This window comes from Esox lucius, chromosome 20 (genome assembly GCF_011004845.1).
Source record: "Esox lucius isolate fEsoLuc1 chromosome 20, fEsoLuc1.pri, whole genome shotgun sequence".
Classification (NCBI taxonomy): Eukaryota; Metazoa; Chordata; class Actinopteri; order Esociformes; family Esocidae; genus Esox; species Esox lucius.
In genome coordinates this window covers 22,357,174-22,382,198 of record NC_047588.1, presented here as the reverse complement: position 1 = coordinate 22,382,198, position 25,025 = coordinate 22,357,174, and the positions used below count along the sequence as shown (strand labels likewise).

The 25,025-nt window shown below is 38.3% G+C and overlaps 1 protein-coding gene across 1 annotated transcript in view; it reads left to right on the top strand.

Moving 5' to 3' along the window:
* The window catches only part of ascc3 (activating signal cointegrator 1 complex subunit 3), a 173,800-nt gene that overhangs the window by 46,076 nt on the left and 102,699 nt on the right, over positions 1-25,025 (top strand). The window contains exons 7-9 of the mRNA XM_010897185.3: positions 11,325-11,535; positions 15,422-15,557; positions 16,832-16,957. Of these exons, the coding sequence (XP_010895487.1) occupies positions 11,325-11,535; positions 15,422-15,557; positions 16,832-16,957 (473 nt within the window). The remainder of the gene's footprint in view (positions 1-11,324; positions 11,536-15,421; positions 15,558-16,831; positions 16,958-25,025) is intronic.

Below are 25,025 nucleotides of genomic sequence, written 5' to 3'. Positions count from 1 at the left end.
CCTTGTTGGTGCAGTTCCTCCTTCACAATATTACCATAAACTGTTTTATTTTAGGGACAGCCTCCACCCGGTTGTCCCTGTCCTTGTCCATCTGGTCATGCTTCTGACCAGGGTTAGGTTTTGTAGACTCTGGACACAACCCAAATGTATTTACTAATTATTACAACATGCACACTTAACATTTCTACCCGGCACAGCCGGAAGAGGAGTGGTCACCCTTCTGTGTCTCGTTCCTCTCTAGGTTTCTTCTTAAATTTAGGGAGGTTTTCCTAGCTACTGTGCTTCAACATTGTTGTTGCTTACTCCTTAGGGTTTCAGGCTGGATGTTTTGTAAAAGCACTTTGTGACAACTGCTGATGTAAAAAGGGCATTTTTTAAACATTTTTAGATTTTAGGCTTACTATTACGTAGCTACTGAAGCTTGTAGCCAGCAACGTTTTAATCTATCCTGAAAAAATCCTGATGCCTAATTTGTTTTGTCCTTGGCGAGGATCGAACACCTGTCAAGTACGTGGCAGTCCACGTCTCTAAACTCTACACTACTTAACAATGGGCAGACAGGCAGGTTGGGTATAATAAATGTTTCATCATGTCTGTTTTAGTCTTGGTTTGAGATTATAGTTGAGACGCACCTGTTTTGGTTGTGTTAGTTCAGGTAGCCAAAATAAGAATATAACTTTAACACAATCTTATTTTCCAATTATGTTACAGAATTTTATTTTGTTTTCTTCATGAATTCTTTATTTAATCATAACCAGTCTTTTAGGGTTAGAGAAGCGGACAATGGAACTATAGGTCCCAAGTTCGTATCTCCTCGCAGGCAAAGCAAATGACTCATTATCAGTTACTCCGTATAGATGAAACTTTGCTGGCTAAAACCTCCATTGACTAAATTATAGTAAGACTGAAATAAGACAGTTTACGTTTATTTTGCGACGGTTTCTGGTGGATTTTCGAAGTACGCATTCATGCATGCGTTTTGGGTCAGGATAGAAAACACATTTGCTGGCTACAACATACAGTAATTACGTTATAGTGAGCCTAAAACTGTATATGGCTATATTGCAACTTTTTGGCATGGAAACGTTCATCTTCAGTCTCTCTAGCAATTGCTCAATTCTTATGATTATTCCTAAGAAGTTAGTAGATACTTTTAAGCCTATTACTGGCTAATAAGCTGTTCAAACGGCCAGTGGCTAAAGCTAACAGTTCATGGATGTAGTGGAGGTAAACTTAATAAGAAACGTTTGTCATTTAATCACAATGCTCAATAGTGTTTAGCGACTAGTGAAATGTGTAATTCCGTGGCTCTCACATGGAAGACTCAAGTTCGAATCTATTGTGAACAACAACATTTATTTTATTTCCACAATTCTCTTGTCGTTTCACTTGATGAAAAAGTTAGTTATCGTCGCCTTTATTGATAGTTATTGTATCAATGTCATTCACAAATGAAAAAAATAAGTATGTTTTTATGGCATGAAAGAAAAAAATACATTCTTATGCCATGAAATGAAATAGCTTTGGCAGACTCACTAGCATTTGCACAATTCCCATGACTAGTCCAGTAAGTTATTTGATACTGGTAAAGCTTGGTACTTGCTAATAAGCTGTTCAAATGGCCAGTGGCAAAAGCTAGCAGTTCATAGATGATATTTGTGGTGGAGGTGAACTTAGTAAGAAACTAAGTTTAACTGTATCAATATCATTCACGAATGGTCAATTAGCTGTAAAAATGGCCTGTGGCAAAAGAGGATTTGTTCAGGATAGACATAAGAGGCTATACTGACACCCCTCGAACGTAGAGCTCTGTGGTGTAGTGGTTAGTGACACGGCCTTTCACGTGAGCGACCCGGGTTCGAATATCAAGAGGGCAATACTTTCTATTGCGGGCCAGCTGAACTAGGCTTGCCTGGTTTCTTTAAAAAAATATTACAACCGTTTTTATAGTTACCAAATCTATATGTTGGTTCAATTTGGTGTTACCAATACTGGTGAATATAAAACACCATGCAGCAAGGAAAGGAGATCTCTTGACATCAGGAAGAGGCTCCTGAGAGCACATCAGTCTGGACCATCTCAAAAAGATTTGAGCTCCGTCATTTCACTGTGCGGCAAATAATTTACAAATGGAGAGCATTTAATATGACAGGAATTTGAAATGAATGCCCTTCTAAAATATCCCCATGAGCCACCAGAAAAATAATGATCCAGGTAAATGGCAACCCAAACATAACATTGGGAGATTTACGGACCTACCTTGCTCCATATCAAGATACTGTGCATGCTTCAACTATAAGAACACTGAATCATAATGGCATTCATGGCAGGGTCACTAAGAAGAAGCTTCTGCTGTTGATCAAGAGACAAACTTGAAGATTATTTGTTCAGAATGGTCAAAAATTACCTATTTGTTCACAATCAAAACTGCTTTGTTTGGCCGAAAATCCAACACTGCTTACCAAAATAACCTTATCCCAACAGTCAAGCTTGGTGGTGGGAATGTCAATGGCCTGGGGCTACTTTACAGTACCTCCTCTGGACCTGTTTGACTGCACACTGAGGTATATCTGGTGATTCTTGAACAGAATATCAGTCAATCAGTCAGGGATCTAAAGCTGGCCCGATAATGGGTCCAACAAGATAACCACCCCAAGTTTTCAAGCAAATGTACTGAAGAATGGCTAATGAGAAAGAGGTTCTGTGTTTGGGATTGGCCAAGGAGAGGTCCTGATCCTAATCCAATTGAGATGTGGCAGAACCTGAAACGGCAGTACATACCAGACATCTCTCAAAGTTCACTCATATTGCCTGAGTTTTGTAAGGAGGTGTGGACAAAAATCCCCCAGAAATGTCAGACAGATTAGTGGCTATAGGAGACATTTTCTCCAAGCTATTTTTGCTAATGGAGGTGCCACAATATTGAATGAAGGGGTTCACATATTTTCAAAAACATGAAATGAGTTTTTTTTAAGTGCGGATGTCTCTGGCTTACTGACAACAAATTGTTAAATAGCGTAGTGGTTAGAGACGCAGATTGCTGCCCAGTAGTCTGCGTCTCGTTTCACTTTATTCTTTACACAAACATTCCTTTTTACATGGGATTACTTGATCATTCGTTTTGCGTATGTCACACTTATTCATCGGTTGCACACCTGTCATTTCAATGGCACGTTGCATTTGCTAATCCAGTCTATGTGACTAGGCTTTTTGAAAACGCTTTTGCAATTATGTTAGCACAGCTGACAATGGTTGTGCTTATTAAAGAAGCACTTCTTTAGACTTGTTGAGTATCTGGGGTATCAGTGTTTGTGGGTTCGATTACAGGCTCAAAATGGTCAGAAACAAATACATTTCACAGAACAAGAATAGACTGAAGGTTAAGTTATTCCATGGGGGAAATTGCCAAGAAACTGAAGATATTGTACAATGCTGTGTACTACTCCCTTCACAGGACAGTGCAAGCTAGTTCTAACCAGAATAGAAAGGGGACTGAGAGGCCCTGTGCACAACTGAGCAAGAGGACAAATACATTAGTGTCTAGTTTGAGAAATGGACGCCTCACCGGTCCTCAACTGGCAGGATCATTAAATAGTACCCGCAAAGCTCCAGGCTCAATGTCAACAGTGAAGATGGGACTCCATGATGCCAGCCTTCATACAGTTAAGGGAAAAGTATTTTAAGTATCCCCTGCTGATTTTGTACGTTTGCACACTGACAAAGAAATGATCAGTCTATAATTTTAATGGTAGGTTTATTTGAACAGTGAGAGACAGAATAACAACAAGAATATCCAGAAAAACGCATGTTAAAAATGTTATAAATTGGTTTGCATTTTAATGAGTGAAATAAATATTCGACCCCTTTCAATCTGAGAGATTTCTGGCTCCCAAATATCTTTTATACAGGTAATCTCAGTTTGTTACCTGTATAAAAGACACCTGTCCACAGAAGCAATCAATCAGATTCCGAACAAGCTGTCCAAGGATGTCAGGGACAAGATTGTAGACCTACACAAGGCTGGAATGGGCTACAAGACCATCGCCAAGCAGCTTGATGAGAATGTGACAACAGTTGGTGCAATTATTAGCAAATGGAAGAAACTCAAAAGAACTGTCAATCTCTCTCGGTCTGGGGCTCCATGCAAGATCTCACATCAGGGAGTTGCAATGATCATGAGAACAGTGAGGAATCAGCCCGGAACTACATGGGAGGATCTTGTCAGTGATCTCAAGGCAGCTGGGACCATTGTCACCAAGAAAACATTTGGTAACACACTACACCGTGAAGGCCTGAAATTCAGCAGCGCCCGCCATGTCCCCCTGCTCAAGAAAGCACATGTACAGGCCCGTCTGAAGTTTGCCAATGAACATCTGAATGATTGAGAGGAGAACTGGGTGAAATTGTTGAGGTCAGATGTGACCAAAATCGATCTATTTTGCATCAACTCAACTCGCCATGTTTGGAGGAGGAGGAATGCTGCCTATGACCCCAAGAACACCAAACCCACCGTCAAACATGGAGGTGGAAACATTATGCTTTGGGAATATTTTTCTGCTAAGGGGACAGGACAACTTTACAGCATCAAAGGGACGATGGACGGGGTTATGTACTGTAAAATCTTTGGTGAGAACCTCCTTCCCTCAGCCAGGGCATTGAAAATTAGTCATGGATGGGTATTCCAGCATACGGCCAAGACAACAAAGGAGTGGCTCAAGAAGAAGCACATTAAGGTCCTGGAGTGGCCTAGCCAGTCTCCAGACCCTAATTCCATAGATAATCTGTAGATGGAGCTGAAGGTTCGAGTTGCCGAACGTCAGCCTTGAAACCTTAATGACTTAGAGAAGATCTGCAAAGAGGAGTGGGACAAAATCACTCCTGAGACACAATCCCTCACTGTAAATTTTTGAAAACATTTATGTTTTTATGTTTATTTTACATTCTGAGAAATAAACAGGAAAATGTAAGTCTTGTTAAAATTATGTATTGCGACAAAACCTTGCTCATAATGCTCGTATATGGCACTCAAGAACATTGTTTCAAAATGTATTTTATGTATTTACTGTTTTTAAATACATAAATACATATGTCCATAATTTATCCATTAACATTAGTACAGAAAATTGTAAAACAAATATTTCAGATGGTTAGAACCCACTCGTGTTCCACTTGTGTCCTGGAAGCTAATTTTCTAAACATCTCCACAAAGTTCTAAACATCTGCACGAAATTATGGTTTGGCTGAGTTGTTAGAGGAGCATCCTGTCAGCTGAGAAAAAAAAGTTTCCTGTTCAGAGAAAAATGTACATAAACTTCCTTTAATGAATACATATCCTGATTTAACTTTTGAATTTGCATTACACATGTCCATTATAGGTTATACTGTGATAGTAGTGCCTATGTGATGCCCTTCCATACATGCATGCTATGCTGAATTTTTTGGCATTAATATTTTGTATTTAAGTTTTGCTGAATGTCATCATTAAATTAATTAGCCATTAGCCAGGTTGATCCTATAAAATCTGTATCAACCTTAAAAATCCATATCGGTCGTTCTCTATTTGTAGCTTTTTCAGGACCAAGGGGATGATGTGTCCATCCTATTTAAGTTTAAATAAACCATGTTTTCGATCATTTCCATGTAAATTATTGTATTGCTGAAAACTGTTGTGCTGATTAAAGAAGCAGTAAAACTGGCCATCTTTAGACTAGTTGAGTATCTGGAGCATAAGCAACTGCCTGCTAGGATGAAAAAAATAAAAAATACTAATAAAAAAGAAATGATTAAGTTGGGCGATAAACACAGGTACTGGACAGAGGAAGATTGACAAAAAGTGTAGAACGTAAAAGATGAACCTAATTTTGAGGGGTGTTGATCACAAAGAAGAAGACCATGCAGACCAAATGAAAAGAAAATGGAGGAGTGCTTGAAGCCACCTGTCAAGCATGGTGCAAGCAATGTGATGGTCTGGGGGTGCTTTGGTGGTGGCCAAGTGGGAGATTTGTACAAGGTAAAGGGATCTTGGAGACAGGTTATCACTCCTTTTTTTAATCCTATGCAATACCCTGTGGACATCGCTTGATTTCCTCCTATAATAGGACAATGACCACAGCTTTGCTATATTTTAATATCCTGTTGTTTATCTCCAATTTTGTGAGTATATGTGGGTCCACAGGTATTGTGTGTGTGTACACACAATGGTTGAGTCCTCATTACGTCCCTGTTTCTGTGGCCACTGGGAGACTTCATGCACGTATGATTGTTTTTAATCCTGAGAGAGCCATATGTACAGTACATTGTACTGTAAGGTAATGTGAACTGACAAACATTTCAGTCTTAGGTGGGTATTAGATAAGGAGTGGGACATGAGTATTATTGAAATTTCTGTTTACTGAAAACTTTTGGGTTTATAGAGTATGTAATTTAGCTCCCACAATCAAGCTAGACTATAAACCTGCTGCTATTGGAGCAGAGGTTTCTCAAGCAGGCCACCTCTCATCCATCCTGTTAATATACTAGGCATGTAGGTTTTACGTAATTTCCAGGGCTCTTAATTCATCAAGCTCGGTGTGTGGTGTAATTAACTATTATGGGGAGGGGTGTTTGATTTTACAGCAGACAATAGAGATGGACAGGTTCGAGGTGATTTAAGTATTTGATTTAAGGTTAGATCTGCATGTTATACCCATTGCTCTGTGCATAATTAATAAGGCAGTAGACTAATATGTGGGCCCCCATCAGTGATAACACATTTGGCCACTGAAGCCAAGCTTAATCTTGCTGCGTAATAAGTGAAGATGTCTGCATTTGACATTTCTGGTCTCGTAGCCTTGTGTGATGCCTTAGGGAATGTTACGTTTGTGAGTGAGTTCAGTCCAGTAATATTCCCTTAGGCTACTACAGGTCGCTCCTGGGGTTCAAGCCATGACCTTTTGTTGGCTGACCGCTAGAACCTGCCGATGATAGCATCCTGTTTTGTGAGAGTTCTCTTATTCTCTTTCTGTGTGTCGCTTTGTGTTTTTATATGTCTTATATCTGCTTCTTTGTCAGGTTCTTTGCACAGAATTGCCATTCCTTGACAAAAGCATCTTCTGGAGGCAATCACTGTTCGATATAAAAGTTGATGTGCTATAAAACGGAACGCGAGGGACAGTGAATGGGTTAAGTTAGAGGAGTATGCACATTAAGAAAGATAAAATGTTGGGAAGTGGAGAGATAGAGGAGGGTGAGGCGCAGCAGGTAAAGCCGTTAGAGGAGATAAAGAAGAGATCATTCAGACAATCAGCCAAGGCCTCGGTGCAATCATCACATCTCATCAGTTTTCAAGATCAATTCTGCCTTGTATTGAGCTGTTGTGTCTCAGTCAGGGAGTTAGTCTCTGGGGGCTTTAACACTTTCAGTGGAACCCATGCACACACATTCGCACTCCCCTACACACACACACACTAGGATTGAGCGTTGTCAGCCTTTGTAAAATCTGCATGATATAGTGATATACAGTGTTATCAGCCCACAATTAGGTGGAAAACTCAAGTAAAATGGTGGATGAATCATAATGACAGATTACGTTGTTTAAAATCTGGGCAGAGGCTCAGTGCAAGCACATTGTTTCTGACAGATGAGCTTCAGAATCAAACAGGTTTACAGTTATGTGAAAACTTTTTTTTTTACACCCTCATGAAAGTAATTTTTATTAACCTATTTTGACATATGGATAAGTAATCTTCACTTCAACACCTGACAGGTAAAGTTTACTTAAATTAAGTAATGATGCTTTAGTATTATGCTTTGCAGTCATTTGCTCAAACATCAACAGAAATGCTTCACATAGTGCAAACACAGGTACACCCTTCAATAGCTGGTGTTGCCCCTTTCGCTGAAATAACTAGTGTAAAATTAGCGATTTCTTAACTATTCATCAGTCTCTTACATCAACTGAGACGATTTGTTTTTCCACTTTTTTTTTTTTTTTACAGTATTACTTCAACTATGTCATGTTCCAGGGCATTTATTCATGCGTGGCCTACATCAAGTCCCCCCACAGCATTTTGTTTGGATAGAGATCTGGGCTTTGAATCTGCCTCTCAGTAGCCCTTCATTTCTTTGTTTTGAGCCATTTTGTTGTAGCTTTGCTTGTGTGTTTTAGACCGTCCTGTTGCAAGATGCATGTTTGCTATAACTTAACCATTTTAAACATTCTCTGGTACAATATGGAATTCCTGGTTGTTTAAAGGCAAGTCGGCCAGGCCCTGAGACAGAAAATGAGTGCCAGACCATAATGCCATCACCTTAAAGTGTTTTAAGGCTGGTATGAAGTTCTTCCATTCAAATGCATTGTTTCGTTTTTGGCAAACATTTTCCGGCCTTGCGGCCAAACGACTCCACCTTTGACTCTTCTTTCCAGAGCACATTTTCCCAGGTGTTGTCTAGTAAACATGTCTTGACATGCTTTTTATAGACTCAAGGCTTCATCAAAGATGCCTTAAGAGAAATCGCTGAGTTGAATTTGCTCCTTTGCTCTGCTTGCTCTAATATGTTCATGTGTAGAATAAATTATAAAACCTTGCCTTTTGAGTGAGGAACAGAACAACACACATTCTTTACAAAGGGGCTTGGGTTCTTATACCTACATATACAGGCCTTCCTACAAGACTTCTTACAGCAAACACATACAGCCCCTTTTGGATACATCTGACTCCATTCATAAGATAATTTTGGCCAGAAAAACAGAATCTAATTCAGACTCAGACTTTTAAGCAACCAAGAAAGTTTTGTTTAAAGCTAGTCAGAAAGTCAAAATCTATAAGGACCATTATATTAACCCACTAACTGAGTGCAGTGGGAATCTGTCCAAATTCTGGAAAACTATAAAAACACTGAACAACTATGCCATCATGTATATACCACAGCAAATAGTTTGGACAACAAAAAGTCTTAGTTGAGAGCCAGAGAAGCCTGCTTATTTATTTTGATCTTAAAAGCATCTTATTTAAATTAATTTGATTAAAAACAACAATAACATGTTTACATTTTCATCTTTTATTACAATGTACAGTGACACTTAAAAATGAACTGTGACACTTCAGTACATACCTGCAATTAACTGTGGATTTAATGTACCCCTAGTACACTCATTTTGGGGGGTCATTCCTAGGGTTTGGAAAGCTGCTCATGAGCTACCACTACATAAGGGTTAGTTGTTACATATGCATGTCTACCTTGGGGAGCTCATTGCTGCCATCACTGCATCCTGGTTAGACATGCTATCTTATGTTAAGGGTTAGTTACTTTACTGTTAAGTTATTGATTACAAATGTGGACCGGTAACTTGTAACTGTAATGGATTACATTTAAAAAGTAACCTACCCAACCTTTCTTATCAACTAATAATATATATACTCAGAGAAGAAAATAAATGACAGTCCATTTCAGTGATACAAATTGTGTTCTTACTCTAACTAGTTTGTTTGTGATTTAGCAGGTACAACTACTGTGTTAAGATAGGGTTTACAGATTACACACAGGCAAGCCCCTTAGCTCCTGTCAGCTGATAATCAAACGAGTGAATTACATAGTGCAAGAAAAATGCTGAAAATGATTTTGCCAGACATCCTTAAGTTTTGTTTTTATACCAATAATGACTAAAAGAGTTTGGGTCATTTTAGTTATGCGTTGAGTAGATCAGAGACAGTGTCTAATATGTGTGCCATGGAACAGGTGATTTGTGTTGCATTATATGGTATGACCTGCCGAAGAGAGCTTTTGTTTCCTTGGTGTGCGATTCTAATTTATTTTAGTAAATTAACAAAGTTTACAAAGCATTAGAATCATATGTAGAATTCTGTTCATCCCCCTAAGGCAGTTCCAGCCACTGACTAAGCTAGGCTACGACTGGCTTGGTTAGTTGTCCATTGCATTAAGGTAGGGTTTGTTTTCTGTATAGAAATTGGTAAACGTGCATGTGCAAAAACTTAAATTTGATATATTTGTGCGCCTATATTTTAGTCACACGTGATTTGAAGTTGTCACACTGTAGAGCCCTGTCATGTGATTGCTTTTCTATCAGAGACAAGCTTCATGGACGAGGAGTGATATAGGGATTTTTTGGCAGACTTGATACATTATTGACGTAATATGCCTGCTAAATTATCTTTTTAAATGATATTGTTATCAGATTATCAGTCTACCATAGTTATCTATACACTGAGAACATTACAGTTGTGTATACCCTTTATGCAGTAATGAATAAATTATTTCCTGCCTTTCTTTCTCCCAGGCATTGTTGATTATAGTTTGTTGAAGTTTTATACATTTCTATTGTTATTCTATTAACATTTCAGTATATTTGTTTTTAAGACATGCAAAATACAAGTAATGTACAAGCACCGGAAAAAATTTAAGGACCACTGCACCACTGCACTGCACAAAAAGTCAAAAAGGAAGGTTTTGAGTGAGGAACAGAAGGGTTAAAATTAAGAGACATGTGCTTCTGTTCTTTATTCAAAACTTTCCTTTTCAACTTTTTTGGGAAGGAAAGAAAAAGGTGCAGTGGTCTCTCCATGTTTCTGGAGCTGTTTTTCTAGAGCGTGTAGTTCACTGTAAATTCAGAATTACTCAGTTAATTTGCTTGGTTCAAAATTCCATTCTTCCTTTGTGTTATTTATAAAATGTTTATTTACACCAGCTAATTTCCTGTTGGTGCCATCAAGCTATAAAATACCTCAATGTTGCTGCCTAGAACACACGTGGAACATGGATCATGTGCACTGCGCTTTGTGAGACATGCGACATAAGGCTCCACCCTTTGGTGAAATGCTGTGATTTTTAGAGGATCTGTCCTCATAATATCCTTAGGAAACATCCTTTTGAATTCATGTCCTGGGGATTCCTAGTTGTGTCCTGGGGATAATTTTTTATTCAGATTCTTATATACATCTTCAGAAAAAATAAAGCAACCACTGCACCTTTATCTTTTCTTCCCAAAAAAGCTGAAAAGGAAAGTTTTGAGGAACAGAACCGGAGATTGTATGGTTACAAAAAGCCATTTTCTCTGCCTCTCTGTCACTCAAAGAGCCTATGTCAGTCTTGGATTAAAACAAGATGCAACACAGCTTTTGATCGTGGGGCATCTTCACCTATAGCATACCTACAGCGATTGGTAGTGACAATATGCACTGCTCATTGCATGCTTTTTACATGCTAAAATTGGAAACAGTTAATTCAACAAAGAAACTGTTCATTTATGTATTAGTAATGATGAACCGACTGGTTCTTTGCGATCATAACCTTCAATTTCTTTCTCTGTTACATCTTGTTTTGTTTAGACGGTAGTCAAAAGAATGGAAGTGGAGGAGAGGGGATCAGCAAACCCAAGTATGGCTGTCAGGTGATCATTCAGTCAGAGAAGGAGAAAGAGATGATGAGGATGCACCGGAGAGAGGAGAAGAAGGAAAGGAAGAAGGGGGAGAGACGCTGGGATGACCCAGAGGCCTCCTCAGACCTTTATTTTGACCCCAAGGAGATGAGGGCCCAGAGGTGAGCTCTCTCGCTCTCGCTGTCTCGCTCATTCCCTGTATCTCTCCTTTTTTTTTCTCTTTCTTTACATCTGTCCCTCTTTCACTCGTTTCCATCTCACTACTCCACTTTTCTGTCTATCTCTGTCATTTCTTATCTAGGTTTGAAAATGCTCTATTCTCAATTTTGTAGATTAGAGCATTGGGTCCTTGAGTACACATGTTCTGTGCTCTTTTCCCACTGTTTCTTTTATCAACAGATTATATGCCTATTATGTATTTTAACAATTTATGTAATCTGGGAAGTTCAGTCGGTTCAGCTGGGATGGAATTTGTAGACAGCATGAAGACGTTATAGTGTGACCTAATTATGACTGACTAAAGCGGGTAAGCCCAATCAGCCAATCGCAGACATATTTGTTAATATCTTCAAACTTGTTTTCTAATGCCTACTCAAGATTTCAAAGATCAAATTATACTCAAGAAAATACATTAACTGTACATATGTTTATATTTAATATTTTTATTAATATTTTTATTTGAGTTTTTTTGTAATTAAATACAGTGATTTGTTGTACTTTAGTTTTAATTTAAAAATACAATTACTAAGACTACATGGGGGCTTTAATTTTCAGCTGATTAAAAAAGCAGTGCAGCGATCTGTTTAATTGAAAACGTAGCCTGGCACAATCTGGCAGTGTGTGGGAAGAGATTAGTAAAAAAGGTAAGCCATGTTACTTTAAAATAGAATATTATTGCTGCAGCAACTCATGTTTAGACAGCTCTCCAGTCTAACATACATTTTCCTCTTAGCTCTTCTGTTATATCCAGGATGAGCTAGACAACAAAAGTTTATTTGATTGCACTAGTAGTGCAATGGAAACCTAACCCACAGAATAGTTTGTATTTCAGTTTGAAGGTAATGGTTTGGTACATTTTCAGGACAGCACAAACATTTATTGACATACTTAATGTCTGTAAAAGTACTGAAACCCTTTTATTTCATCCACAGAGTACAGGCACAAATCTGCGTCTGTTTACACTCCCCCCATTGCTTATGTCAAAATGTTAGCCTAATTAGACGGATAATTTTACAGCCCTATTTGATATTGAGTATTTTCGATATCTAAGCCAATGCAAAGAGATACAAGCTTCCACCCAAACTATCCCACATTTATCCAAAACAACTGCAGAAATTGTTATGACTATGACACTGACACAACAAATTGTGAAATAGGTCTAGATTTCTCAAGTCACTGTAAGCATTTCATATAATTTTAGTACAAATTGATTGATACCCTTATTTTGAATACTTTACCCAGCTGAGCGTTGTCTTTTCAATTCCTAGTGGACATAGCTGTTAGAGGCATATCCTACCCATGAAGACTGGAAGCTGAGATTTCTGCCAAAGGCTTTTCTATGAAATATCGAATAAAGCGTCTGAACACTTGAATGAAATATTTTATTTCGTTTTTTAATTTTCAATAAATTAGCACAAATTTCTAAAATTGTTTTCTCTTTGTCATTATGGGTGTGTAGATTGATTTGGAAAGATACATGTAATCAATTGTATTCCACTACAAAATGTGAAGAAAATTTAAGGGTCTGAATTCTTTAGGACGCAACCATATTTAATACTATTTCACAAAAATGCGCTGCTCCATTCTGTTCATAGACTCATATAGTGATCCAATTTACAACCAATCATGCCCTCATTAGCCTATTGTGTATGTTTTATAAGTTTGCATGTTGCATGTTATTTTCATTAATTTAACAGTAGCTTAACACATTTTAAAGGAAATGGCATTTTGTTTTAGGCCTACCGGGTGATGTCTGGATTTACCCATCGTCCCAACCACCTACCCATAATTTAGTAACCTGGGCACAGACCAGTTTTGGCACTGATGACAGTTATGGATGTGTTAAGGCATTGTGTTCATTATATTTATTAGCCAACATGCGCATGAGGATTTATTTCAGCACTGCGCTGATGTTAGTTCGTTCAGTCCGGCTCCTCGTTCCTTCCAAAGATTTAAAGGATCTACCTTCACTTATAAGTTTACAAATTAAGCACTGCAGGATACCATCATTATGTCTGTACTGTAGTTCATATTATGACAAGGACAGCTCAAATAAGCAGATAAATGAAAGTGCATCATTACTTTAAGACCTCAATGTATAGTAATGGAGGCACTATTCTCCAGAATTTGGTCAGATTCCCATTACATTATAGTTCAATTTTTGCATTTCTGATTTCTTTGTTGCTTATAGGTTTGCCGGTCTTAATTATATGCTGTTTTTCTGGGCTTGGTCAAAGTCATCTTATGATTAGTATCAGGTATGGTAGAAGTGAACCTGTGGTTGGATCTGTTTTTGGTTATAACTGATTCTGACTTCCTTTCTCCAAGAGTCATGTAATAGCTTAATGATGCTGAATACGGCTTGATAGACTACTCTGTCAAGATGATGTGGGTATGTGAGATTTGGCTGTTCATGTTGTGTAGACTGGGGTGCAGTCAACCTTATCTTGATTGTTATGGGTTGTTTTTGCCTACCCTCGAACTATACTAAAAAGCATTTTGTGGCCAGTAGGTCACATCAACATTTTGATCTTAGTGTTTGTTTTCTTGTATGAATTAATTTGCTGAGTGGGCAAAGGTGCAGCGTAATTATTGAGACATTCAAATGTTTTTTCATTCATGATTCACGTTATTAAAACTTGTTTTATAATGACATCTTTGCCCCTCAGTGGTGAGACACTAAGTCTGCTCTTGGTTTAACCTGTTGAGTATAAGGTTTTGGGGTGTATAACGCAAAGTCATCAATCAGAAAAGAAATGCTTTCCTTAGATGAAAACCTCAACCAATGGCTGGCCCTTACAGAGATTAAGTAATACAGAGGTTAAGGACTTTGAAATCTCTGTACTGCATAACCTTTAGAAAGGCCAGGCATTGATGTTTTTAAGTAAGGATGCCATTCAGAAACTTCCTAACGATCCTACCTTGACAATGATTTGGAAAAGCACTAGTTATCAAACATGCTCTCAAGACTTGCTAGTCCTGGAGACACCATGCTCTGTGTCAGAATTGGTTGAAACTGCTTTTGAATACTATGCTTCAAACACATGGAATGACATTCAGAATGACCATACGCTGGGCATTTTATGGTACTTTAAATGTCTGATAGATATATATATGGAGAGAGAGATTTCACATTTTGTATGTTTTACTTTAAATTAAGGCTGTTTTTATATTGATGATTGTATTCATTTTGATGAAGTTTAGGTGTCCCTTTCTGGCTAATTAGCCTACACCAATGTTTTGGGGGATATTCAACTTGCAAAACATTTTGAGGGGCTGTTTAGTGTCCATTTTGTCAGGTTGTTTTTGTCCAAGAGCTAGCTTTAGATTTTTCAGTTCATGAGATATGCATTGTATTATATGTAGGAAAGACATGCCCAGACAATGTGATATTGTCATGATACTGCTCACTTTGAATGCAAACGGAATGACAGAATTCAGAAAATATTAATTCACCTTAATATAAAATATAAAATTAATTGAATAATCAGACATGAGCAAAATGCATTTGTGATTTATGTTTTCTGTAAATTCTTTGGAAAGGTGATACAGGAGTGCCCCTGTCTATTTGTGCTTGTCTGTTTGCCACTTAATGTGACTATTAGCAAATATTCTAATATGTTTGCCGTCTTCTGGTAGATAAAATGTGTTTCCTAAAAACCTTTTCTCCTATCTATGCCTTCCTTGCTGAATGATTTCATGATCAACATGTCTGTCTGTCTGTCTGGTGGATAACAATTTGAAACAAGAAAAAGGGCTTTCCAAGTTTTGAGAAGGTGTCCATTTGTTTAGTATCTAAATGGTTCATGGTCATGGTTGTTTCTCCAGAGAGCAGGCACTGCTGACTGCCCGACGATCTCCAGTGCTGAGCCGTGAGCGGGTATACGAACGCATCCGCTACCCCAATGTCTACGACTGCTACTCTGAGGCCACCAAGACTTCCGCCTTTGTAGGAGGAGCCAAGGTAAGTGTGGATTGGCAGTTCTGCCCAGTCTCAAATCTACACCTTGTGAATTACCTTGTGAATCTTGGGTCTATCAAAATTAACAGTGCTAACAAGACCATTCATTTTTATCTGCTGCCTTCATTGAAAAGGAACCCATACACACACACACACACACACACACACAGTTCTTACCATCTGTCATTAACAGCAGTATGTTCCTTTATTGCACACCTGCACCCCATCACATGCAATTGTTTGTCACGTGTAGACTGAGAGTGAAATACTAACATATTTTCCAATAATGCAGATTCAAATAAAATAGAGAAATCAATCAATTCTAACCAAAGTGATTAATTGTATACAACAATGAACAAAGTTGCCACCTGGGGGTGGCCCATCATGAGGTCCAGCGCACAGTTCTTGAACAGGTGTTCAGACCCTGGGTCCTGGGCTTAGTGATGAGCTTGGTGGGCACTGTGTTGTAGAATGCTGAAAAGAATTTCCATGAACACAAATTTTTTATTTGTATATCAAGGTGGGATATATCCAAGTAGGATGTTACAGTGTGGAGTGCACTAGGTTTTATCTAATTTGTGGGTCTGTTAGTGCAGTATGCAACTTGGACTAGGTCCAGAGTGTCTGTTGATGTGAGCAATGACAAACATTTCAAAAAATGTCATAGTGTTTTTGGTGTGTTGCCTTGACATTTTTGTGCACAGGGACTGGTTCAGGTAGTGGTTCAAAATGTCCATGAAGGCACCTGCCAGCTGGTGTGTGTATTTTCTGAGTATGCATCTTATTGTTCCTGGCCCGCGGCATTACGAATGTTGACCTGTTTAAAGGTCTTAATGACATTGAATGTGGAGAGCAGAATAACAGTCATCTGGAAAAGTAGGTGTCCTCATGGATGGTTCATTATTAGCAACTTGCCTCAAAGTAAGCTTAAAAAGCAGTTCACATATCTAGTAAGCTTGCGTTGCTGGGCAGCTCATGGCAGGTTTTCCTTTTATAGTCCGTTTGCAATCCCTTCCACATTACCCACAAGCCACTGCTTTCAAAACTTTTTTTTTATGATGTCGTCATTTTTAATTCATTATCCTTTTTCATAATTTAATCTTGGGTGAGTTTCTTTGGTCTCATTTCAGTAGCAGGTGTGTTAGAGGAAATAATGTTCAATGGAAAGTTTATTTTGCTAAATTAAAACATTGTTTGGGGAGGAAAGTTACTTGTAATATGCATTGTGTTATACAGTCCTGTGTTAATGTTTGAGATATGTATGTTTTTCTTTTCAGCTGATGTTACCAGAAGGGATAAAGAGAGAGAATAATAAGATGTATGAAGAGGTGGAGATTCCACCTAGTGAACCCATGCCCATCAGCTTTGAAGAGAAACCCATCTACATCTCTGAACTGGATGAGGTAAGACATCCAACATTGTGTGTGTGCGTGTGTTTCCGTGCACGTGCGTTCATCTTTGTGTTTGTGTGGGCTTGGGTCTCTGCACTTATCTGCCTGTCAGTATCTGTATGTCTATGGTCTGGGTCTGTTACTGTGACTGTGATTACCTGCCAAGGTATGTTCAGTTTCACTCACTAGTGTCCATGTTCTAGTGACTGGGAATGGTCTCGCGCAATAATGGGCAGTGAGGGATTTTGAGTCTTAATGGAAGAGTTGTCTCTCTCTGCCAGTTGTTTAGAGCCACAATGGCCTCTCATCTCTTGCTGACAAACTGATTGACAGACTCCCAAAGCCAGTCTCAGCCAATAGCAGAGGTCAGTAAGTCAGGTAAGCCGATGATCTCTTAGCATTTTGGGGGTTGAGTATTTGGCTGATTTGGCTTAAGTTCAGAGCCTAAACCAAAGGTCACCCCCTGGCCAAAAGAGGCAGTGATTAAACGGTGTTGTACAAGAGTCCGACTAAGCCACGCTAGGTTTAAACCAATAGCGTATCTGAATAACACTTCTAACCTAAGCTATAGGTTTACTACATTTCAGTTTGAGTGAAATAACATAAGGGTCACCTGTCAGTTTCTATTATTCAGTAAATTACCAAACATTGAACAGAAAATAAAGAAACATAGTAGTTTGCTGGTCTAAATCTAGAGTAGCTTGAGTGCTAGTAACTAAAATGTGGTTTTAATCCCTGTACAAAACAAGGTGACACATCTGTTGTTTTAACCTTAAGCACTCTACCCTGATTGACCCTAAACGTTTTTGGTGGCTTCATGTCAACAGGGCATTGTACAAGACAATGCGCCACCACACAAGTCTAGACACGCCAAATTGTGGTTAATGGAACACTCATCTGAGTTTGGAGTATTGCCATTTCCACCTAAGTCACCATATCTCAAAGTTATCGAACACATGCAACACGCTGTGGACCACAGAAATCCTACACCTCAGAATACAACAGAATTATGGACTGCTCTGCAGGAAGTATTGTGTTCATTGCCTACAGAATACTTCTGCAAGCTCGTGGAGCCCATGCCCCGTCGTATTTCTGTAGTTCTGCACTCCCATGGGAGGCCTACCAAGTATTTGACTGGTGTAGCAATTTTTCTGGCTCTTCAGTGTACTATGGCATTTAGTCTCAGTAAAATGTGTTGAGACTGATGTTAAAGGTAATATAAATGAAACCCCATTTCTAAATAGCTTGGGATGCTGTGTAAAATGGAAATAAAAACATAATGCAATGATGTGCAAATCATTTAAACTCAATATTTAATAGGGAATTTTACAAAGACAACATATCAAAAGTTGAAACTAAGAAATGTTATTGTTCCTTGAAAAATAATAGCCAGATTCTGAGCTCATGTTCTTAATCGTACTCATAGAAATATGCCGATACCACATCATGGAAACATTAAGTGAAACTCGATGGTTTGTGTCGACTCTGGACGCATAAGTATAGAATTTAGAACTCAGATTGGTGGAGCGAGAGAACCGAGATGTCAGCAATGACACAAGTAGAGTGCAAGCTTTAATACATTTGTCAAGAGAAGGAAAAGAAAAACACAAATTTAACTCAAGCATTTTCATCAAACATCTTTGGACAAAACACAACACTGAGTTAAATGAGTATGCTAATGCTAGCAGGGCAGAACCACAAAAACAGCTAACTTCAACGCTGTAGAAGTGAAATAAAATGCCCAGAGACAGCCCGTAGGCAGAATACAAGGAAAGAGCAAAGCATGAAAAGATTCAATGAATCGCGCACAGTGTACTATTGCACGAGCATCAGAGCAGAGCAACAATGTCGCGCACATTCAGAGTATCAAACTAGCTAGTGAGGTCAGCGAAAAGTAACTGGCTGTGTCTGTATATGCGCACGTTTGTGTTGAACTGTCACATTCATAGAAAGGTAGCCATCGTATGAGCGACAACCCAAGGTAAGAAGCTAACTGTCACAGCTCGATAGCTACAACGGATTAGCGTTATGCCGGCAGCATTAGAGATTCAGCAGCCGCAATATGACCTCCAGTTTTTGTATTTTCCCTTTAAAATAAAAATCTGCGATGGGTGGTGTGTATTTATATTTTCAAAGGAAAATCTATGTGGGGTAAAATATAAATTAAACAAATTGCTATTTAAATAATACATTATATAAGGTAAAGATTATTATAAGGTAGAGCACCTTGAGAAATGGTTACAGCTCAATTAAGTTAACGTACAGTAGAGAACCTTTCTACTTTAATGTAAAGTAAATCATGTTTTTGATGTTATTGTTCTTAATTTGCTTTTGCTCATTAAGTTTGGAGAGGGATTGTGTTATAAATCTGGGTGGCGGTTCATGAACAGTTTTAAAGAATGATTAATTGAGGGGGAGTAATTAGGTTGGTAGGGACTTATGTTAAACAAGTAATGTCAAATAATGTTGACAAGGATTAGAGACTGATGTAAAGGGATGAAGCTATTGCAATACAGCAAAAACATGCTTGTAGCATCACCTAGAAAAATTACGTTTTGTGTGAATTGGAGGTTTGGATATAAAGGTTGGCTACAGTATGTTGCTGAGGCTGTGGTGACGAGTTGTTCTGTGCGTGGCCAGTATGCTGAAGATAAAAGCCGAAACAACAAATTTTTCATCGGAAATGAAAAGTTGGTATTCAACAAAATACCTTATTATCTCAATGAAATGTACTGAAATTAATGCATACATGACCTGAAAAGGAATTTTTTTTTTTCGCACACTGTATGCCAGTATTGGGACCGATTGGGGGAGACTAACTTTTCATAAAATTGCGTCTCCACATTAGATCATTTTGTCATGCATTAACATCACACCATGTTTGAATATTTCACTAGACACCACTAAGCATTTTGTCAAACTGACTAACATTTCTTATGAGGTTCACTTCCACCGCAAATAGCATCAATTAACTTTATGGATTTTGCAACTGGCAGTTTTAATAGTTTATTTGCCTGAAATAGGCCTACTTGCAACTTCCTTCTTGGAAAAGTCATAAGAACTGAGCAATTGCTAGCAAGATTGAAGACAAACTTTACACTGAGCTATTTCATTTCATGGCACAACAATGTTTTCTTTTCCTTCATTCATGAATGTTCCTGTGGTCGGACAAATCAAAATGTTAGTATATTTTCAGGAATCATGGATGCCATATCCCCATGGCTGGAGAGGGACCATCCGGCTTGTTATCAGCACACAGTGCAAAAGCCACCATCTGTGATGGTATAGGGGTGCATTAGTGCACATGGCATGGTTGACTTGCACATCGGTGAAGGCCACATAAATGCTGAAAACTATATACAGGTTTTGGAGAAAGATAAGCTGCCAACCAGATTATGTATTTTTCAGGGAACGCGTTGTTTATTTCAGCAGGACAATGCCAAACCACGTTCTACATGTATCACAACAGCATGGCTCTGTAGTAAAAGAGTCTGGGTGCTAAACTGGCCTGCCTGCTGTCCAGACCTGTCCCGCATTGAAAACAAGAAAGAGCGGCATTGTTTTCAAAGAGAATTTTCCCTAGCTCTAAATGAGCCTGAGGAATCTGTAGGACTAACCAATCTTTGGAGCAAGACTAATAGCCGCCAACGTTCCAATTTATTTTAGAGGTTAGATAGCTCGGATGTTTATGCGTTATGGCCTTATAGATAAACGTTAATCAATGTCTGGTCCTACTGGAAACCAAAGAGTACACTAAAGTATACAACAGACATTGGTGTGTGTTAAAATTTGAACCAGTAATAAACCGCAAGGCAGCAAGTACTGACATAAAAGTAGGTTCTGCAATGTCAACTCTATGATGGTAAGACAAGGCATTTTTGTAAGATCTGAGCTTCTTCGCCAAGTTAGTTATATGGCTTTAAAAAGAAAGATGTTCATCCAACCAAATCCCAAATTATTTGTAAGAGGGAACACATTATATGGCAGAACCATCCAGGGTTCTGATTTTAAGATCATCCAAATGTTTATTTCTGGACTTAGATGAGAAGAGTATATTCAGTATATTTACTCAAATTCAGTGCCAGCTTAAGATCAATAAGGGATTTTTGTAGGAGTGAAAAATCTGACTGGAGATCAGCAAGTGCTTGAGCATGGGATTGGGCGGTAGCATGAATAATTGTCATCAGCATAAAAATGATATTTACAGTTCCTCACAGTATTACAAATATCATTTATACATAGAGTGAACAACAAGGGACCCAAAATATGTTTTGAACAACTAGGACATTTGACTTCAAAACATCCATTACAATGGCCTGTGTCCAATCACTCATATTTCTCAAACCACAGGCAGGTGTCACCTGCCAGACATACCTTCTTGTAAGGAATTTCATTTTGTAATTTGGTGATCTGTAAAGTAGGTCTTTCAGTTCAGCGTGTAAACAGGAAACAAAACAATCAACACTGACTTAAATATTAGTAGTCTCCAGTAACAAAAAATGCATTTCCATGTTGAATTACTTTTAGATAATGGTTTTTCAGCACACAAACCTGAGGTAATTCAAATAAAACTGAATAGCTAACAGAAGACGTTACATCCAGGCATTTTGAAAAGACCGCATGACGTTGAGTACATTTTCCCCAGTAACAAGACCTCATGGCCTACCAAAAACCGTGCACTGATTTCACAAAAATATGTAGTACTAAACAGAACATCATATATTTTGTGAGTCTTCAGTTGTCTCTCTTCTTGAATATCTCAAGGTGCATTTAATTTATTTTGGGTAGGTTAGGTTCAAGCAATAGATAGGGACCGTAAGCCAGCTACCTTGATTAAGATTTTCTCTGCAGTTCTCTCACCACATCTTGTGTGCATTCAGAGCTAGGTCCTCATGATTTTTCCCACTGCCCTCAAAATGCATTAGTTAACCTCACTTAGTGGACATTGATCCTTTGGGTGAATTTCACAGAGAAAAATAAAATTGTTAATATCAGTTAACAATTTTGGGTTCCCAGAATAATTTACACATACTAGAGGGATTAGGGGAGATGAGCAAATGAAACTGGAAAACATATTTACCTTTTAGTCTTTGCTAATGTCTTCTACCTTTTACCAAGTCATATAATCACGCAATGGATTACCCAAGACCGTTTTTGCCTAAGTGGTGGTGGCCTGGTCATGAGAGGGTATAGATGGTTGCATTCAGTACATGCAGCAAAATTATGCCAAATGTAATTATTGACTTTACTATGAATCTTGAGTTAAATTCTCAATGAAAGTACCTCCTTCTGCAGAATATTTGGAACATTCTTACAGATTATTTACGATTTAATGTGCTCAGTATCGATCAAGGAGGACAAGAAACCAGGCAAGCCTAGTTCAGCCGGCCCGCAATAGAAAGTGTTGATCCTGACTGCCCTCTCAAAATTCTTACCTCGGTCGCCCACGTGAAAGGCTGTGTCTTTAACCACAACACCATAGAGCTCACCATTTGCCAGGTGTCAGTATAGCATATTGACATTATATAATGTTGTCATGCAAGTTTGAATATTTTGTTAGAAACCATTAACCATTGTGTTAACTGAGTAACATTTCTTATTAAGTTTACCTCCACCACAAATAGCATCTATTAACTGTATGGCTTTTACCACTGGCCATTTTAACAGCTTATTTGCCATTATTGAATGATATAAGGCGATATAGTTAACAATCTAGTCTATCAATCTAGTATGTCATTTTATGTTTAATGTCTGTTCCAATGTTGTTCTTGTCTGTTCTTTTTTTACATACTAGATTGTTAACTATATGGCCTTCTAAATGTCAATGATGGCTTTTATTGTGATAATGAAAATCTGAATGCTGCCAGCATAATATCCTGCTGCTTAAATAACACTAATGAAGCCTCGTTTGGCCTTCACTACAGTAAAATGTTTCATTTTAGGCATCCCATAGCTACAGAAAGTTTTTGCCAGCTAAGTTTTTGTCTATTCTGAACAAATCCTTGTTTACCACTGGCCGTTTTAACAGCTAATTAGCCATTCGTGACTGACATTGAGTATCTATCAATATAGGTGACGATATATTTATAACTGACTTTTTTTGTCAAGTGAAAAGACGAGAGCATTGTGTAGGCAGCGAAGTGTTTGTCTTTCCTGAACAAATCCTTATTTCCACCAGAACTGTTTTATTTTTGTCGCTACATAAAGTTATAGCCAGCAACGCCTTTTCTCTGTCCTGAACCTCCGGCATCGTGTGTGTTGACTGCTACAGGAGTCGAACGCAGGACCTGTTGTTCCGTAGCCCACGTCTCTAACCACTACGCTATTTAACAAGGGGTAGTCAATCAGTCAGTCCAGGATGGACGGACTCTGTAAGAGACATTCACTCTTCTAGGCCGGCTCCGCTTACGCTGCCCGGCAAAAACTGATCTGCAATGTACTTCACTCTCCGTGTAATGTAGACTGAAATCTCTCTCTCAACTGAGCCAAGTTTGGCCACGGTAGTGGAGATTCAAGAAGCCAATCTTTCGAATGTCAACAAAAAAGAAGACTGGTTATTTATCAAATGGGTTAAGTTAATAGAAAGGTTAGTAGTAGACCAAATGTTAAAAACATGTGTTACTCCTTGTGACAACCCAGGTGTGCAAATGCTTGGCTTAAAACTGACATTTCGGTAATGTCAGTCAATAAGATGTCACCTTACACGGTATGCATATGTGATGCTTTAGGGTGACCTTTGCACTTCAGCCTAACAGTGTATGCTTCTTGTGGGTAGATTTCTGATCAATTCTTCTGCTTGAGGAATTCAACCTTCCCTGCACATTCCAGCTCAAAACCCAGAAAGTGGTAATTGTACCACTCATTCTGACACTTCACAATGAACGCAAGGTCCCCATTAACAGTATTCCTAAGTCAGGTAGTCCTCAAATAGACCCTTGGGGTCAAGATATCATTCCAACATAGTAATTGGTACCGTTACAGGAAACTGTGTTTGCCAGCTGAACATGTCCCATCTCGACTCTGAACTGCTTCTTTCATGTCATAATTTAACGCTTACAAAGCCCCTGTGGAAAGCTTTATACAGTGGCTCTTAAAAGTTTTCACTCCCTTCTACTTCTCTTCATTTTGTTACAGTGAAAACATGTTTTTGGTTATATTTACAAATATTAATTGAGATTTTCTCTGTTTAAATAGATTTTTTGATTATTTATTGTCATGCTTTTTTAACAAATGAAAGTATTCAAAATATTTAATCAAAATCAGAAACATTACTTTTTTTATGTGGAAATCATCAATAAGTTAAGGTGATTTTTACTAAGCTAGTGAGTAAAATAGTGTGGCTATTATTCTTTCTCAACTATTTCTCAACTAGTAACTATTCAGTTATTTCCAAAAATAGTACTTTTTGAATTAGGCCGGGATTCAGTATTAGAATCTGATCAGTAACCAGCAGGTTGTACGGTTCAATTCCTTGCTAGTTGAAACATTTGAAAAACCTGTCATTCTGTGCCTGAGCAAAGCATCTAATTTGCTTCAAGGTTGTTGTCGTAAATGAGAATGTGTTCTCAATCAATCCGGTAAAATACAGTTTCAAACAACAATAGTTGTGTCCTTCGCTTTTGCCCAGGATTCAGCCTTAGCACATAGGATCAACAAGTGGCTAGCTAAGGGACCAACCAACCCGTATCTTATCCTCTGCTTTTATTATTCAGTCAGAATGTATATAGTACATTTCTTACAACCTGTGCATTTCAAGGTGCTTAACAAATAACATTAAAGCTCCTCATGACACAACAAACATGAAACAGTGCATTCAAAGTGTTCAGGCCCCTTCACTTTTTAGATTTTTTTTAACACACTAATCTAGACACAGTACCCCATAATGACAACACTGCCTAGAAGGCCAGCATCCCGGAGTCGCCCATTCACTGTTGACGTTGAGATTGGTGTTTTGCTGGTACTATTTAATGAAGCTGTCAGTTGAGGACCTGTGAGACGTAATTTCTCAAACTATACACTAATGTGCATGTTCTCTTGCTCAGGTGTTCAATGCGGCCTCCCATTACTCATTCTATTCTGG